This window comes from Emys orbicularis, chromosome 22 (assembly GCF_028017835.1).
Source record: "Emys orbicularis isolate rEmyOrb1 chromosome 22, rEmyOrb1.hap1, whole genome shotgun sequence".
Taxonomy (NCBI): Eukaryota; Metazoa; Chordata; order Testudines; family Emydidae; genus Emys; species Emys orbicularis.
The window spans coordinates 14,470,028-14,485,640 of NC_088704.1; the positions used below are offsets into that span (position 1 = coordinate 14,470,028).

General features: G+C 49.5%; 1 protein-coding gene across 1 annotated transcript in view; it reads left to right on the plus strand.

Annotated features, from left to right (window-relative positions):
* Positions 1-15,613, plus strand: part of SAMD11 (sterile alpha motif domain containing 11) — a 180,795-nt gene that overhangs the window by 105,606 nt on the left and 59,576 nt on the right. Inside the window, exon 5 of the mRNA XM_065421263.1 lies at positions 2,567-2,691. Coding sequence (XP_065277335.1) covers positions 2,567-2,691 — 125 coding nt within the window. The remainder of the gene's footprint in view (positions 1-2,566; positions 2,692-15,613) is intronic.

Consider the following 15,613-nt stretch of genomic DNA (forward strand, 5'->3'; position numbering starts at 1 on the left):
GTACGTAGTGCCTTTCTTTTTTCCTTGGTGCCGAGATACTTTTTTGAATCTGTGGTCCTGAGTATTTGAGGTCATCAAAAAAACTCCTAGTGTATTTTGAAAAATAGTGCTAGTTCTGGGGTAATATTTCATTCCACCTAGATTTCCCCTTGTAATTTACACTGAATATAGTTTTCTGCTTTGCTTTCTTCTTTTAGAGCAGTGGTTTACAACCTGTGGTCCATGGATCCCTGGGCGTCCGCAGACTGTCTAAGGGGTCTGAAAAAGGTCATTGTTACCATAGACCAGTGGTTTTCACCCAGTAGTCCGCAGATCCTTGGGGGTCTGCAGACTACATCTAAGATTTCCAAAAGGGTCCACACCTCCATTCAAAATGTTTTAGGAGTCTGCAAATGAAAAAAGGTTGAAAACCACTGCTTTAGAGTCATGCAGTAGTGTTGCTGACCACTGTTAAAACAGTTGACACGCTCCATCCCAGAGGCAGCTGCATTTCAGGGGTGGATAAAGTGATCCCTAGGTATAGTTTTGTAGATATGGCCACATCATTGCAGTGCTCTGGACTCCTTCAGGATTCAAGGTGCTATTATCCCATTTCTCTCTTCCTACTCTCTGCCTTTCTCTCTCTGTGCTCCTGCCCATCCCACCTCCTTCTCCCCTCCCCATAGTGCTGATGGCAGCATTTATCTGCATTTGTCCTCTGTACCCGGCATCCCGGTATTGATATACATGATTATAAAGAACCGATAATCACTTCAAATTAATCTCATAAATGACTTAAAACACCAAAATATTTGCATAATACATCTTAAAGGTGGCAGCTCAAAGAGGATAAGACTCAAAACTGCTTGGGACAGGGGGAAAGGGGCTTCCCACTCACCTGCGGACTTGCTTAAGTAATTAGCCTTCTGCTTGCGTAAGGGGGAATTTGCACTGGTTTAGTGGAGGAAAATAAAGCAGTGGAAGCTAAAAGGCTTTGAGATTTTGGCCCCGAGATGGGAGGGGGGGGGTAATGGGGCAGATGACAGTGGCTGCCGAAGCAAAGTCTGTTTTTGTCTGCTGCATCCTGTGAAAATCTGGAGCCAGACGCCTGCTGAAAGTACCTCTGTCTAAAGACTTTCTGTCATAAACTTATCTGATTAGCAGAGAGCTAGACGACAGATTAGCCCCCGCTTCTCCACTGGGGATGGGCTCTTTGGAGCATTTGAGCAGCTCTGTGGTTTTTCCTCGCTCTGATGGCCAGGGGGTGGTGATGGGGGATATTTAAGGGGAGATGATTGCTAGGTAATTCTGCAGATAATGCACCCTCTGAGTTGCCCTGGTGGTCACAGGTTAGGACGGTCTCCTCCGAGCCAGCGAGTCGATGGTCATGTGCTGTGTGTCGCAGACACACAGAGCGGGTGCATTGGTCATGTGAGTAACAGTTGTAAGGGACCCTCTGACTTTCTTTTTTTTCAAAGGTCTTAAACCAGATCTCACGGGAAGAAGTTATCGTCCTTTGGCTGGAGAGAGGAAGGAAAATAGCTACCGTGTTTAGCATAGGACAGGCACTCTGTGCTAGAGACATTGGTGGTTTAACATACAGCATTAAACAAAAATAGATGGAGAATTTCCAGTGTTGGCTTCTAGACATACATATGTATATAGAACTTTCTGTCTCTCTCATGTGTTGTATATTGTCTGTATTTATGTATATCCATATCTGCTTCCTCTCTATGTAAGGTATGAAAACAGAGGGTTTGTAATACAGTGAGTTTGCCATCTTAACTCTAGTACTTGCTACTGTGAATATCTTTGCTCTCTCTCTTTCTCATGCATTCCGTATGGGGGTAAAGAGAACATTTTAAAAATATTTGAGCTAAAGCGAGCCCATTTTGAAGCAGCTTTGATGCAAGGATAACAGGCGAAATAATATTTAATTGCTCACTCTGTGTGTTCTTATCCCAGAAGGAAGGAGTAGTTATTTTGGTATCAGCTAGACTGATGGGCTGAAAATAGGACTTATAAACAAGGTTGTATTCTTTCACTCTGGGCCACAACTGTGGCTGAGTCTATGGTAATTCTCTGCATATAAAAATATTATGCAAGAAAATAAAACAGACACAGACACACACACACACACACACAGACAGACAGAACTGAAAAGCTAGCCAAGTAGCTGTCTGTTAACTATCATCCATCTGTCAATCATTTGAATTCCAAGTTTTTGTCAGGTCTTGAATTGTCATGCCTGTGTCTCCGGCACATTTCTAGGTACTTGACTTGGGCCATGTGTTCTGGCAAAGGGGAGGCGGGGGTGCTGGCCTCTGCAGAGCTCTTTGCTGGGCACAAGCCCACTGCTTGGAAAGTGCTTTACTCTACAGGGGCTTCCCCTCCCCGAAAACGGAGGAGGTTGCCTAGGAACTTCAAGTGGGGGAGGGAGGGAAAAATCTTCCTCATAATTCAGAAATCTCCGGGGCAAACAAAAAAAGACGTGCGCACGCATGCACACACTCTCTCAGACACGAAAATCAATTATGGGATGGTAAATAGGATATCCTCAACTTGGCGTTTTTCTGCTCTGTTGCAGCCGTGATAACGACCTCTCCACCATCATCTCCAACCTGCATCAGAGCCGCCAACTCGTTATGCCAGAGACCCAGAGTCGCTGTGAATTCAAGAGAAACAGCATCGACGTCGGCTTAGGAGCAGCAGGTAAGCAGCCAGGGCGCCTGGCTCTTTTGTCCTCATTCGCTGGGAGGAGGAAAGTTCCAGCTGCGGCTTGGGTTCGGTTTGCTGACTTCCCTCTTCTCTTCTCTCCCCTCCCCTCCCCCACTTTGGCCAGCCGGCTTCATTAAATTTCAGAGCAAGGCACGCTACCAGTATTCGTGGACAAAGATGAACATGGAGGGAGATAAATATATATATATATTTAGTAAGGTTCAAGTGATGCGGTCGTGTGAGATTTCAGCTCCGTTTTATTCTCAGATCTAGTGGTCTGTGTTAAAATGCAGGGGGAGAGCGCTCCAGCAAAGAAGTGAAATGTCCCCGGGGTTAGTGGCCAGTGATGCAGAAAGGCCTGGCGCGGAGAGCACTGTTTGATTTGTAATTGCATTAATCAGAGGCTCTCCATGCTGCCTCCGTCCCTGCCAACTCTTTGCAAGGATAGTTGCGTGGCTCAGTACTGCTGCCTGACCTTACGGAAGTTCACCTGGCTTCCCCTTACTTCTCGTGCTGAACCAGAGACGCTCCAGGAGAGCCGGGCACTGCACCCCTCTGGATGTCAGCATCAGGGAGGAAGTGACGGGCAGGGACACCCCGGTGGTGAATGTGCCTCAGTCAACAAGTGGGGCCCTGGACACCGGTGACACTGTCAGTTCTGTCTGTTTCTTGCAGAATCAGTGAATTTCTCCCGCAGGATGGTTAGCAGCTGGGAGAACCATTTGGGGTTTGGGTGGCTCGTTAGCCCTCGCCATTCGCATCTGAGAACCAAGGCTGGTTTCGGATTTCACTGACGCCGGTGCCAATCCTCAGTCACTTTACTCACCAGAGTTGCTCTAGGTTGACGCTGATGTAGCAGAGATCAGAAATCTGGACATTAGACAGAAAAGGGGCCACTTGCTCCAGTGTAAATCAGGAGTGACTCCATTGAGTCCAGTGGTAAGTAGAGGAGAATCCGGCCCATACTGGTGTGTTTTTAAAAGCTGCCAAGTAGGGAGTCTTTTCGGGTTGTTTTGGAGGGGTTGTGGTCCCAACAAGCAAACGAAGCTTTACTTCTCAGGAACTCTTGCTCTCTGAGCGGTGCTATTTAACTTGTTTGGTTGGGTTTTTTTTAAACCACTCTTGTGAGCAGGGTGTTGATGTTAATGTCTTCTTTAACGCTATAGTTTTTGGCTCTTCGTTTGGGCCCTGTCATTAAAAGGCAGATTATTGTCTTTCTGTTTTTATTCTGCTGGTCCCCAATCTGCCAAAGTCAGAATTTAGATGCGTCTGTGTATGTTATTAGGGTCTTTGCTTGAAAGCCGTGCATTTGTGCGTGCATGTAAATCATTGGCATTGATTATGCAGCTTAATCCAGAATCTGGTTTTCACTGCGGGATGCAATACAAAATGAAGGATGCAGAGGGTGGGGGAGGGGGGGTGTGCACCATAGGGAAGGTGCAATACCAACAGGTGCAGCTGGTCTCCTTCGTTATGGCTAGCTCCAGCTGCCATTACAATTAATGGAAGGATTCCTGGTGACGCGGGTGGGAGCTGCCTCAGGCCCTTGGGCCCTAATTCTGCCAAGCACATAAGCATGTGCTTGAAGTGCTTGGCTGAATTGGGGCCTTGGTTTGCTAATGCCTGGGTGAGTTGCCAGTGCAGCAAAGAAAGCGAAACAAACTCCTCCCGTGGAGAGAGCCCAATGCAAACTTTTCAGATGTCTCCTCCCCAGCCCAGACGCCTGCTGACGGCATGGGCTGGTGCTTGGTGAGCACAGGTTTGCAGAGTCAGGCCCCAGTATGTTCAGAAATGGGGAAACCAACATTTTTAATGTGAGAGGCAAATTTCCTCCAGGAGGAATTTTAATGTGTGAAACTGGACATTGACAAGAAGAGAATTGGCAGTGGCTCCCTTCCGCCCAGCCCCTGCCCCAAGAAGGAGCACTTTCTTCTCAGCCTGTCAGACCCAATGAGAGGGGTTAAACCAAAACCCTAGAGATGTCCCCCCCTGGACGTTGGGGGGAATTTCAGACCCTGATTTGAATTTAGCAGGTTGGCCCATCTCTAGATAATGGGTTGAAACAGGGTCCTGGTCCTGAGCTTTGGGGAAATTTGGGAGTTGGGTCCATGCTTTGCAGACTGGGAGTCTACATAATTCTACCCAGATGGTGGTCACAAGCATTTAAAATGTGTGATACTCTTCCTGTCTCCCCGGCCGCATCCTGGCACTGCTCCACAAATTACTCGGCAGCAGGTGCATCTAGGAGGGCAGCTCGTAGGCTTCACCTTTCGGCTGGAATCCCTCCTTCCTTTGCAAATTGCACTGACGGACCTATCTCTGAGCTGTATTCTCCTGCACTGCTGCAGCCAAGAACCAAGGGGCTGGCTCGAAACGTACCTATGTGACCATTTCTTAAGTTGATGGAGACAGTGCTGTCTAGTGGTCAGAACCTGGGATTTTGGACTTCCTGGGTTCTCTTTCCCCTCTCTGCCACTGACTTTGTGTGTGTGAACTTGACCAAGTGACTTGGTGCCTCAACTGACCTCATTTGTGAAAACAGGCTTAATACCGTTTACTTTGCGGAGAGGTTGCCAGACCTAATTGAGGCTGATAAAATGCTCTGAGATCTGTAGCTGTGGAGAGGAGCAAAGTGTGCTCTGTTTGTTCTCAGCAACACGGAATGATGACAAGGGAAACAAACAAAAAATAATCCCAACCCGCCCCCTCCGGCCCCGGAGGCATCCAGAATCCCAGAGGTGGGGAAAGGCCTGGGCCTTGATTGATTGGGTTGGTGTTAGTGCAGTGGCAAAGCCTGGCTCAGGTTGTATGGAACGTGTGAGCTATGAGAGAGAGGCGCTGAAATAGGCCTGTGTTTCCTACAAGGAGGGACAGTGAGAGGCCGCTGAGCAAGCGACGGCGCCTTTGAGGATGGGATGGATTCTAACAAGAGTTGACCAGTGGGGGAGGAGGTGCTGGGGGAAACTGGGAGTATGAAGGTGGGGGCAGGAGGGTTGCTGTGGCTCCACAGGGGCAGTTTAAACCTGATCTTCCCTGCTGTTTGGAGGCAGGTCCCTTGTAGGAACCATCTCTGCCCAACTGGGAGCAGAGCCTGACAGCTGTCTCTACACCACCTTCCTGCTAGCAGATTCCCTGATGTGGCTCAGACAGGGGCAAAGGGAATGGAAACTCTGGGCCCTGCCACTGTTGACTTTTTTTTTTTTTTTTTACAAGGAGGAAATGCCACAACTGATTTACCACCTGCCTTGCTTTAAACTGAGTGCCGGGTTAGCCTGGAGGCTTAGCTGGTGCGAAATCTACTTAATAATGACGAGAGAAAATAATGCTGAGCGCTCCCTGTGGTGGTTGTTTATTGTTTGTATCACAGTAGCTAGAGAGATCAGGGCCCCGTTGTGCTAGGCGCTGTACGTGCACATCGTAAGAGCAGTCGCAACCCCAGAGAGCTTTCAGTGTGCATCCAAAAGACAGAGAAAGAGTGGGAGAAAGGAGGTATTGTTAACCTGCCTATGGTAGATTCTGGCCACAGAAGCTGCAATACCATATATAGTGCCTTTTATATGAGGGTCCCCACAAAGGTGGCGTAGAGGGGCAAAGTCACTTGCCCAGGATTATAGGGCAGATCAGTGGTGGAGGTCTCCTGACTGCCAGTTCCCCCCTGCTCTCGCCACTAGTCCTTGTTATTTCTCCCCTGCTGGCATGCCGGGGTTGCAGTCTGACTGCAGGGATTTTACATCTGGGGTTGTGTTTTCCCTCTGCAAGTGTTCCATGTGTGTGGTGAAGACAGGAGGTTTGTACAGCACCTGGTCTCTGGCTAGGACTCCTAGGTACGACAGTAGTGCAAATAATAAATAATAATACTAATAATAGGAGATCTGGTTGCGAATCGCTCACAGCTTAACTCTGTCTGGTTCTTTCCCCTTTTCTTGAACCTTGAAAACATAAAACAAGGCAGAACAAACCCCACCTGCAAAAAACAATACTCTGGTCCAGCCGTCATTTCTCAGCAAGACAGAAAGGGCCCCGAAAAGGCAGGTCTAACCCAGGCTTTTGCAAAGACAGCAGAAGAGGAGGCCGAAAGGCGTGTGCTGATAAAATCTAATTGCCCTATCGATCGGTTTCAGAGCCACCATTGGCAGCAGTAATGATTGAGATATTCTTATGTGTTTGATGCATGTTAGCTGCATCTTGCTGCTCTGGCCCCACTGGGGACCTTCAGATATTACGGAGATCTCTTAATCGTGGCGCAAACCTGTGTGTGCTGGATCCGCTGTCCAACACGGAAGATTTATGATAATTATTATCAGTGCTGCGCTTGGATTTCTGCAGGAGCCAGCCTGGTGCCCTGGGTTCCAGGGAGAAGCTGCCACATTCACACTTCCTGGTCATTCCCTGGCTCCTAGAATCCATCCCCGCTCCAGCTCAGGGTTTCCTCCGCCTCCCTCCCTTTTCTTGCTAGTCTTCGTTCTTTCCTCCTTTCCTGGCCGGGCTAACACGGAGAGAATGAAGTGTGGGGTAAAATCCCCAAGCCCCACAGTGTGTATATCCTGCCCCTCAATGTGTGTATGTTCTGTTAGCTGTACGGAGAGTTATGCTCACGCACCGAATAGGGGTTAGATGGCTAAAGCCTCCATTAGCCCACAGCCTGCCCCCCAACCCCCGCAGTAGGAAGAACAGATATTTCAGCACCTGTGTCTGTTCCCCTGTTCAGCAGCCGGAACACAGGGCTTCCCATTCAGAGGCCCTTTGAAGAACGAGGCTGAGGCCAGCAATCCAGATGTGCGGTTAGTGAATGTTCTGAGGAGGAGGGAAGTAGCTGTTGCGAAGCCCAAATTTAAACTCCAGGCCCTGACTGCGCTCTGTGTTGTGACGAGGTAAATCTAGAGTAACTCGCAGGCCAGCAGAGTAACCCAGACCAGAAGCTCGACCCCATGTTCTTCAGAAATGGCTCCCAAGGCCCCTATCACAGTCAGTGGCCCCAGTTCCGCTCTTGGTAACCGTTGTGCATATGGAGCAACTTTCCCGAGCTCAGTGGAGTCACTCTGGATTTACAGTGGGGTAGAGAGCGCTCATGGCCTGGGGACTTCTATTTAAGTGAAATAATAAATAATAATCCAGGGCCAGATCCCCTCACTCTCCTCTACATTGCTCAGCCGCTCACTCAGTGAGCAGTCCCCTTGGAATAGTCTGCTGGGCAGAATCAGGCCCTAAAGGAGTTTGACTTTGAAATAGGCTCTCGAATGGGAAGAGCTCTGTCTCTGCCCCCCCGCACAGCACCCCAGTTCATCGTGTTGGTTGATGGCTTGGCACACAGGCACCGCACACCCCTGCTCAGCACTAATATTGGTGATTTCCGAAATTGAACACAAGAATCGTTGATTCTGGCAGCAGCGAACGCGGCATAAGCAGGGGCATTTACATCTCTGCTGGTTGTGCTGCTCTTCACCGATCAAAACGATGTTCAGATGCCGTGTGAAATAGAGGGTATGTCTACACTGCAGAGTTAGCCGTACCTCTTATCCAGGTTTTAGCCTTAGCCCTCCCTGCCATCTATACAGAAAAACCTCTGGCCCAGTGCTTTCAGCCTGGCTTAGCTTACCTGGCGGGCAGGGTAGGTTAGAACCAAGCTCCACTTTTGTTTGGGTTGGAACCCGCCCACTTTGCAGTGAGGACTCAAGGCTAAATTACTGGACTGCTCAGAGTCCTCCAGTGCCTTCCCACAAGCCCCCTTTCCCCCCACAAGGGACAGATAAGTTTTCCCGCAGTTGACTGGGAAAGAATCCTAGAGCATCTCAGCACAAAGAACCGTGGGCTATCTCCCCAGACACACACAAGCAAGTGCAGGAACAGTAAGGGCACAGTGATGCAGGGAGGGATAGGTCAGTGGTTTGAGCATTGGCCTGCTAAACCCAGGGTTGTGAGTTCAATCCTTGAGGGGGCCATTTAGGGATCAGGGCAAAAATTGGGGATTGGTCCTGCTTTGAGCAGGGGGTTGGAGTAGATGACCTCCTGAGGTCCCTTCCAACCCTGATATTCTATGATAAGGCTTTGTATTGGGGATGCTCACACCCAGGCCCGGCTAACCCGGGTGCCAATCACCTGGGTTAACTGTACAGTGAAGGTATAGTGCTATTGGGAAAATGTCCACAGTTGATGCCCGGCTGTACCAGTCCCGTGTACATAGCAGGGGTCAGTGTATTCCTTCCTCCCCCACAATTTCCCTCTTTCTAAAGCCCACTGCCTCCCGACCTTGAATTCTGCTGTGTTCCCTGCAAAACGTCCTGTTCCCTCCCCACGATGACATTCAGCAGTGTTTAACGCAGCGGGGTCGCAGCCGTGATGTAACATGGCAAATGGAAAAATATTGGGACTTGTCCGCCTTGGAAATGCGCGGAGGCCGCCTGTGCTGGGGAGATTCGGTAAGAGGCTTAGCAACATATGAAAAGGTAGAGCAAGAAAGGAGGGGGCTGGGGAGGGGGGCGGAGGGCAGCCAATGAGCCTAATGAGAATATAAAAGTAGTTTCCAACTGGATCAGATAAAGATGAGGCAGCAGGCAAGGTGCTGCAGTGGCACGAGAGAGGGCTTTGCCGTGAGAGAGGATGATGGCGCAAAGCACTTTTAATCTTAATTGAGAGAGAGAGAGAGACGCAGAAGGATGAGCAGAGCCTGACAAAGGCACCGCAGCAAAGCTGACGGTTTGCACATCAAACACAGACTTAGAGCCCCTTTAAGCAGCTCGCTGTGTGTCTGTAAACAAGTCCAATCCCCTCTATCCAGTTTGGCTCATGCAGCCTGCTAGGGCATGCGGGAGGCGGGGCGGGGGTGACAGCTTTGCAGATCCAGTGGCTGACAGACAGGTGGTGGAGCTTCTCCCTTCCAGGCTGGCTTCAGGATTTGGGGGGGGGGGCACCCGTCCTCTTGGGGAGCGAAAGGTGCCATCTCCAACCTTGCAATCTCTCCTCTTCCCCGACAGCCCCTTGATTTCTTCCTCCTGTCCCATCCCCCCTAGTCGCTCCCCCGCATGGTGCCTGATTCTGGGGCTGTGATTCAGGCAAGTAGTCCCATTAGCTGCAGCAGGAATACTTGCATGAGTAGGATTTGCAGGATCAGGCCAATGGGTGCTAGAGGAGGGTGGAGGCCCGTCCTCCCCCTACCTATGGGAGGAAGCTGGCTTGATGACTGGCTATTGCCCCCGAGCAGGCCAGTGCAGGGCACCATGCCATGGTCCTTTTAAGACACAGTGTGGTTAGCAGGACCCCAGTCAGTTATCAAGGCAGCAGGAGCCCCACACAGTCCCATGGATTGGAGGCCCCTCTCCCCAATGATTCCAAGGCCCTTCTGGGTTGCAGATTTTGAGGGTATTGAAAGCCAGCTGTCTCCCTACCAGGAGTGCCCACAGAGAGCGCCGGCTGTCTTTGGAGATGGCTGGTCTGCATGGGCAGAGACTCACATTGGAGGTCCTGGCCTATCAGGAACAGTATCCTCATCCCAGTGTCCCAGGCTATAGAACCAGATGCAGCTGCCATTTACCCGCACCGTGAATCCTGTATAACTCCGTTTAAACCAGATGCAGAATGTCTAGACAAGTGGGGCAAAAGGCAGTCTCCCAAATTTCTGTAGGGCTTATTCTCTCTTGGTCTCTGGCCACCGTCTGTGAATGTTGTTTTTCACCCAGTTTATAAGTTACATTTTATAACCTTTGCGCAATTAATGTTTTCTTTTATATTTTGTGGTGAGTTCTCCTTGAAAGATTTCACAGAAGAAAAATACTTAGCACGTATGCGGTACCGTTCGTCCATAGATGATGATGACAATACCTAGCTCTTAGATAGCACTTTACGAAGGGGGATATTGTTATTACCCATTTTACTGATGGGAAACCTGGGGCACAGAGTGGGGAAGTGTCTTATTCAAGGTCAGACAGGGGTTGGGTTGCAAAACCAGGAAACAGTTCTCCAAGTCTGGTGCTCTGGGCTATGCTATGAAATATAGCGTAATCAGAAGTGAACATTGAATAGACATGTGTTAAAAATTGTTGGCGTTTTTCAGGAAGGGGTGTATATGTGTGTGTTAGATCCCTCGTATTGATTTTCATCCAAGAATGTGTGTGGGAGAGTAGTTAGATCCCTTATATTGCTCTCCACGGGCCTGATCCACAACTCAGTGAACTCTCAGTGGCATGATCCCCATTGACTTCAGTGGGCTGTGCATCTAGGCAGGCAAGAGTTAACTCGGGCCAAGGATGTTGTAGCTAATGATTAGAGACAGATCTGCAATGAATGGGCTGTTTTCTGAGCCTGGGATAACGAGCCAGGACACAGGCATGTTTTCACTTTCAAAAAAAAAAAAAAGAAAGAAAAGAAAGGGGAAAAAAAGGCTTTATTGAATTGCTGCCTTAAATTGAGCAGAAAATCAGCTCCAAATGGGCAGATGAGGGTGGGAAGCCCAGCCACCTTTGTGTACACATGTTATCATGAAGGACAGCTGTTTACCTAGGCCGCATTGGGGACAGACCTCAGTCACCACCTCAGTCTCCAGCTTTTGATCTGGGGCTGGAATTGCAGATTCCTCCTCTCTTTGTGCTCCTCTCATGTTCTATTTCTGCTGAAGCCTGTTGGGAGCTGGAGATGACCAGCCTCTGCTGGTGGTTGTGTCCTGCTTTGCATTTGAACCGAGGTCTTGGGAGGTGAAGGAGCAAGCATGTGGTGGAAGTGCAGTTCGCTTCCCTGCACTGCAGCATGGAACTCATGGCAGCATGGGCCAGGGCACAGGGCATGGGATTGGCAGTCAGGAAACTTGGGTTTTAAACCTGGTTCTGCCACTCATTTGCTATGTGGCCTTGGGCAAGTCACTTACCCTTTTTCTATCTCATTATCTTCATCTGTTAAAAAAAAATAGGGGGGTGTCTTCCTGTTGACTTTAGCAGGCCTAAGATCAGGCCCACATCCCTTGTATGCCGACACAAAGGGGTTTGTTCAGTTTTCTGTGGCTGCCTGCGGGTTCCCAGCGAGCTCAGTGCTCCTTTCCAGGTGGTCAGTGGATCCCTGCAGAGAGCAGAGGTCAGGGCCTGATTAACTCATAAGCAAAATGAGTTTGGGGAGGTTGCTCTGCTGAATCCTTTGTGGACATGAGTAATGTTTTCATGATAAACCCGCCTTGCTCTTAGCATGGGGAGCTGCACAGAACAGGCTCTTGAGGATGCTGGCAGACCAATCAACACACCGCTGCGGCCCATGTGACATCCTCAGGGCCATATAGGTAGTATATGTATTGTGTGGATGCGGCACACACAACGCACAGAGAGCAGCCTATGCGGCCCACAATGGTAAATAGGTGGAGAAGCACTGCTCTCTAGCAACAGCTGAGTGAGGAGAGCCAGGAAGGCTCACGCCTGGATCTAGCAGGATGGAGTGGCTGTAGCTGGGGCAATGAATCTTACTTTTGTGGGAGGAGGCAGCCCTACGGGGAAGAAATCCACCCAATTCACTCCCAACATGACTTGTATTTTGGGAAGTGAAATAAACCAGTGGTTCTCAACCAGGGGGGTACGTGTACCCCTGGGGCTACGCAGAGGTCTTCCAGGGGATACATCAGCTCATCTAGATATTAGCTTAGTTTTACAACAGGCTACATAAAAAGCACTAGCAAAGTCAGTACAAACTACAATTTCATACAGACAATGACTTGTTTATACTGCTATATATACTATACACTGAGATGTAAGCATAATGCTTATATTCCAATTGATTTATTTTATAATTATATGGTAAAAATGAGAAAGTAAACAATTTTTTGGTAACAGTGTGGCTGTGACGCTTTTGTATTTTTATGTCTTATTTTGTAAGCAAGTAGTTTTTAAGTGAGGAGAAACTTGGGGGTACGCAAGACCAATCAGACTCCTGAAAGGGGTACTGTGTCTGGAAAGGTTGAAATAAACAACACAGACTCTCATCCTCTCCTTAAAGATCCAGAAAGAGCGAGATTATCCCGCTTCCAAAACTAACCCTCCTATCACCCCTTCTCCCCCAAAAATACCAAAACAAAATTCTTTCCCCAGGTGTTTTACAGGCAGCTAGTAAAGAGCCGAAAACAAATCATTGGAGCTGTGACATCTCACTGATGTTATATATAGAAATCCAATATGGAGTGTAATGTGGCACCTGACTTGTCCACTCTCGCTTGCTGCCGGGGAGCGGGAAATGAATTGCTTCTCCCAGCCTCACCATGAGTCGATAGATTTCAGCACCGAGATTTTATCCTCCCCAAAGTGTGTGCTCGTGTCATATGTATATTTGTGTGTAGGCGTGCGAATAAGTACACATGTGTATGTGTGCGTGCATATTTGGTACGTGTATGTTTGTGTGTAACTACATACATATGCCTGGGCACGCACATTTATATACGTACGTTATCAGAAGTGGCTGCTGTGAAGTCAATCACACCATGCCTGGAAGTAACGGTCCCTCTTGCACTAGTGTGTAGGTTGGCTTGGAGCTCTTTAATTATTATTTTTTTCACAGTATGTCAATGACGAGCTTACATTGTGATTAGCTGCCCTTGCAGAAGGTGTTGGGCTACCTGTCTGATCCTTGCTTTCTTTCATGCAGCCATGGTATGGCTCAGCAGCTTGTGGAAAGGAGGGGAAGTCCTCCTTTCTGGAGACAGGCCTGGCTGGGGGGTGGTTTGTTTGTTTGTTTGTTTGTTTGTTTTTTGAGAGGAGTGACCCTGGGGAGGCCAAGAAAGAGTTTTTTAAAAAACTGCCCCTGCCATTCAGATCAACTTGGCTGAAGAAGCCCTGCTGGGGCGTGGACTTAACAACAGTGGTGAGATCCCTCAAACTGGCAAAAACCATTCCAGACAGTGCTTAGAACCAGCTGCCTTTCCAGGAACTAGAGGGTCCTCTCACTGATGCCCTCTTCAGGTCAGTTCGTGCATCAGCACTCAGCCCCGCCATCTGGCCTGGGGCTGAGCTGGAGTCAGCGGGAAGCGATGTGTGGTGGTTTCAGAGGAGCATTCGTTGTCGCCGTTATTGTGGGTTGTGCACGTTTTCCAGGTGTCTTTGCCTGTACAGGTAGTCCCAGGCTGCAAGAGCTCCCTAGTTCATAGGTGAGATCCCCACCTCCATTCCCAGTGGAACGGAGCAAAGACACCCCTCCGCCCCGAAGTGTCCAACGCCTTTCAGTGATTACTCAGGTCATCAATAACATTCTGTGGCAGAAGCAAACTTCTAGCCTGCGGTACCGATCGAACCAGCGGGGAGGCGTCAGCTGTGAGCGTGTGGCTGTGGGGAGCTGGCTCATCAATGAATTCTCCCCCCCCCCCCCCCCACGCCCTCTCCCTGAACACCGGAACGTGGTATTGAACGCTGCCAGGGGAACTTGTCGCTGCTGCGCTCTTTTGCACTCCGGAGCCGCGGCGTTGGGAGTGGGGGGATTGTGGAGGGGAGGGAGCTTTAAGTTAACCCTTTGCTGTCAGTAAAAAGAGGGGAGTCTGTCTAGGGTGACCAGATGTCCTGATTTTATAGGGACAGTCCCGATATTTGGGGCTTTGTGTTATATAGGCGCCTATTACTGCCCCCGTCCCGATTTTTCACATTTGCTATCTGGTCACCCTAAATCTGTCTGTCTGTTAAAAGTTTTCAGCTCCAGATTGTCCTTTGTTCCTCATTTCATTTCCCTCCATTTACGTGTCTCCTTTCCTCTACCGTTCTCTCTTTCCTCCTCTATCCTTCCGTTCCCCCTTGCTCTCCCTTGCCTTTCTTTATTCCTCTTTCCTAAACACACTTTCCTTCCTCTCTTCCCTTATTCATCTTGTCCCTTCTTTCTTCCTCTCACATACACTTTTCTCCTTTTCTATCCTCCTTTCTCCCCTTCTTTATTCCTCTCTCTGCCCTCCCTCTGTCTCCCAGTGAGCGCCTCGGGAAGAAGACAATTTGAAGGCTTTCCGCTCTGCCCTCAGCTGAGGGGCTCTTTCTCTCAAGCCAATCAATGGCAGCCTTTCAGCCCCAGTGGGGCTTGGCAAACATGAGATCAATAAGTTATTAGCACCATTCTGTCAGCTGTAATGTGGAGATTGATCGGGGCCGGGTCTCTTGCATGCTGCCTGGCACTTCCCCAGCCTGATAAAGATGACAGATTAAGGGAATAAGAAAAAGGAATTAAGGAGTCTGGCTGTCAAAGCTGTCACGGGCTGGAAGAGCGCTGTTTTTTTCAGGGGCTGAATGAGTGCAATCGGACGTTTAAACGGTGCTAAGGGTACAGCACCACCAGCAGCTCTGTCTGGAATCACTGTCTTTAGCATTCACCTTTGAGAGCGGCGCAGCAGCTGTGCAGGGCGTTTAAGGGAATAGCAGCTCGCTGGCATGGGCCACACACACGAGACGCTTCGTCTCTGTCAAGAGAGGCCACGAGCCAAGGCTGCGCTGTGCTCCCCTCGCGCTCGCTTGCTCTAGGAGGGCCTGGCTTCCAGCCATGCTTGTGATGCTGCCGGCCAGCACGAGCGAGCACTCCAATGCCATGGTGAGCTCGCCCCGATGTCAGAGAAGGGGAAGCTTTGGGGGTGCGTCTTGGGGCAAGGGAGCAATTGTGGCAGGTTTTTATCACAGGGTGGGATGGGTCCGAGAAATCAGAAGGGGAGCAGCTCTCTGAAGGATAGCTGCAGACATGTGGGCGAGCTTGCAGTGAGCGCGCTCAGCCTAAGGAGGGGGAGGCAGGATTGAGGTCTCTGGGATCATGGCACTCTGTGGGATAGTGCTTCGCTGCCAGAGCATCTTTCACGCCATGACCTTGGAGCCCTCTGCTGGCACTGATTATAGCTCAAACTGTCTTTGTGAGGCAGGTACAGGGTCAGAATACCCATTTTACAGACAGGTAAGCTGAGGTACAGAGGGCTTCTTCAGAGCAGCACAGAGAGACAGTG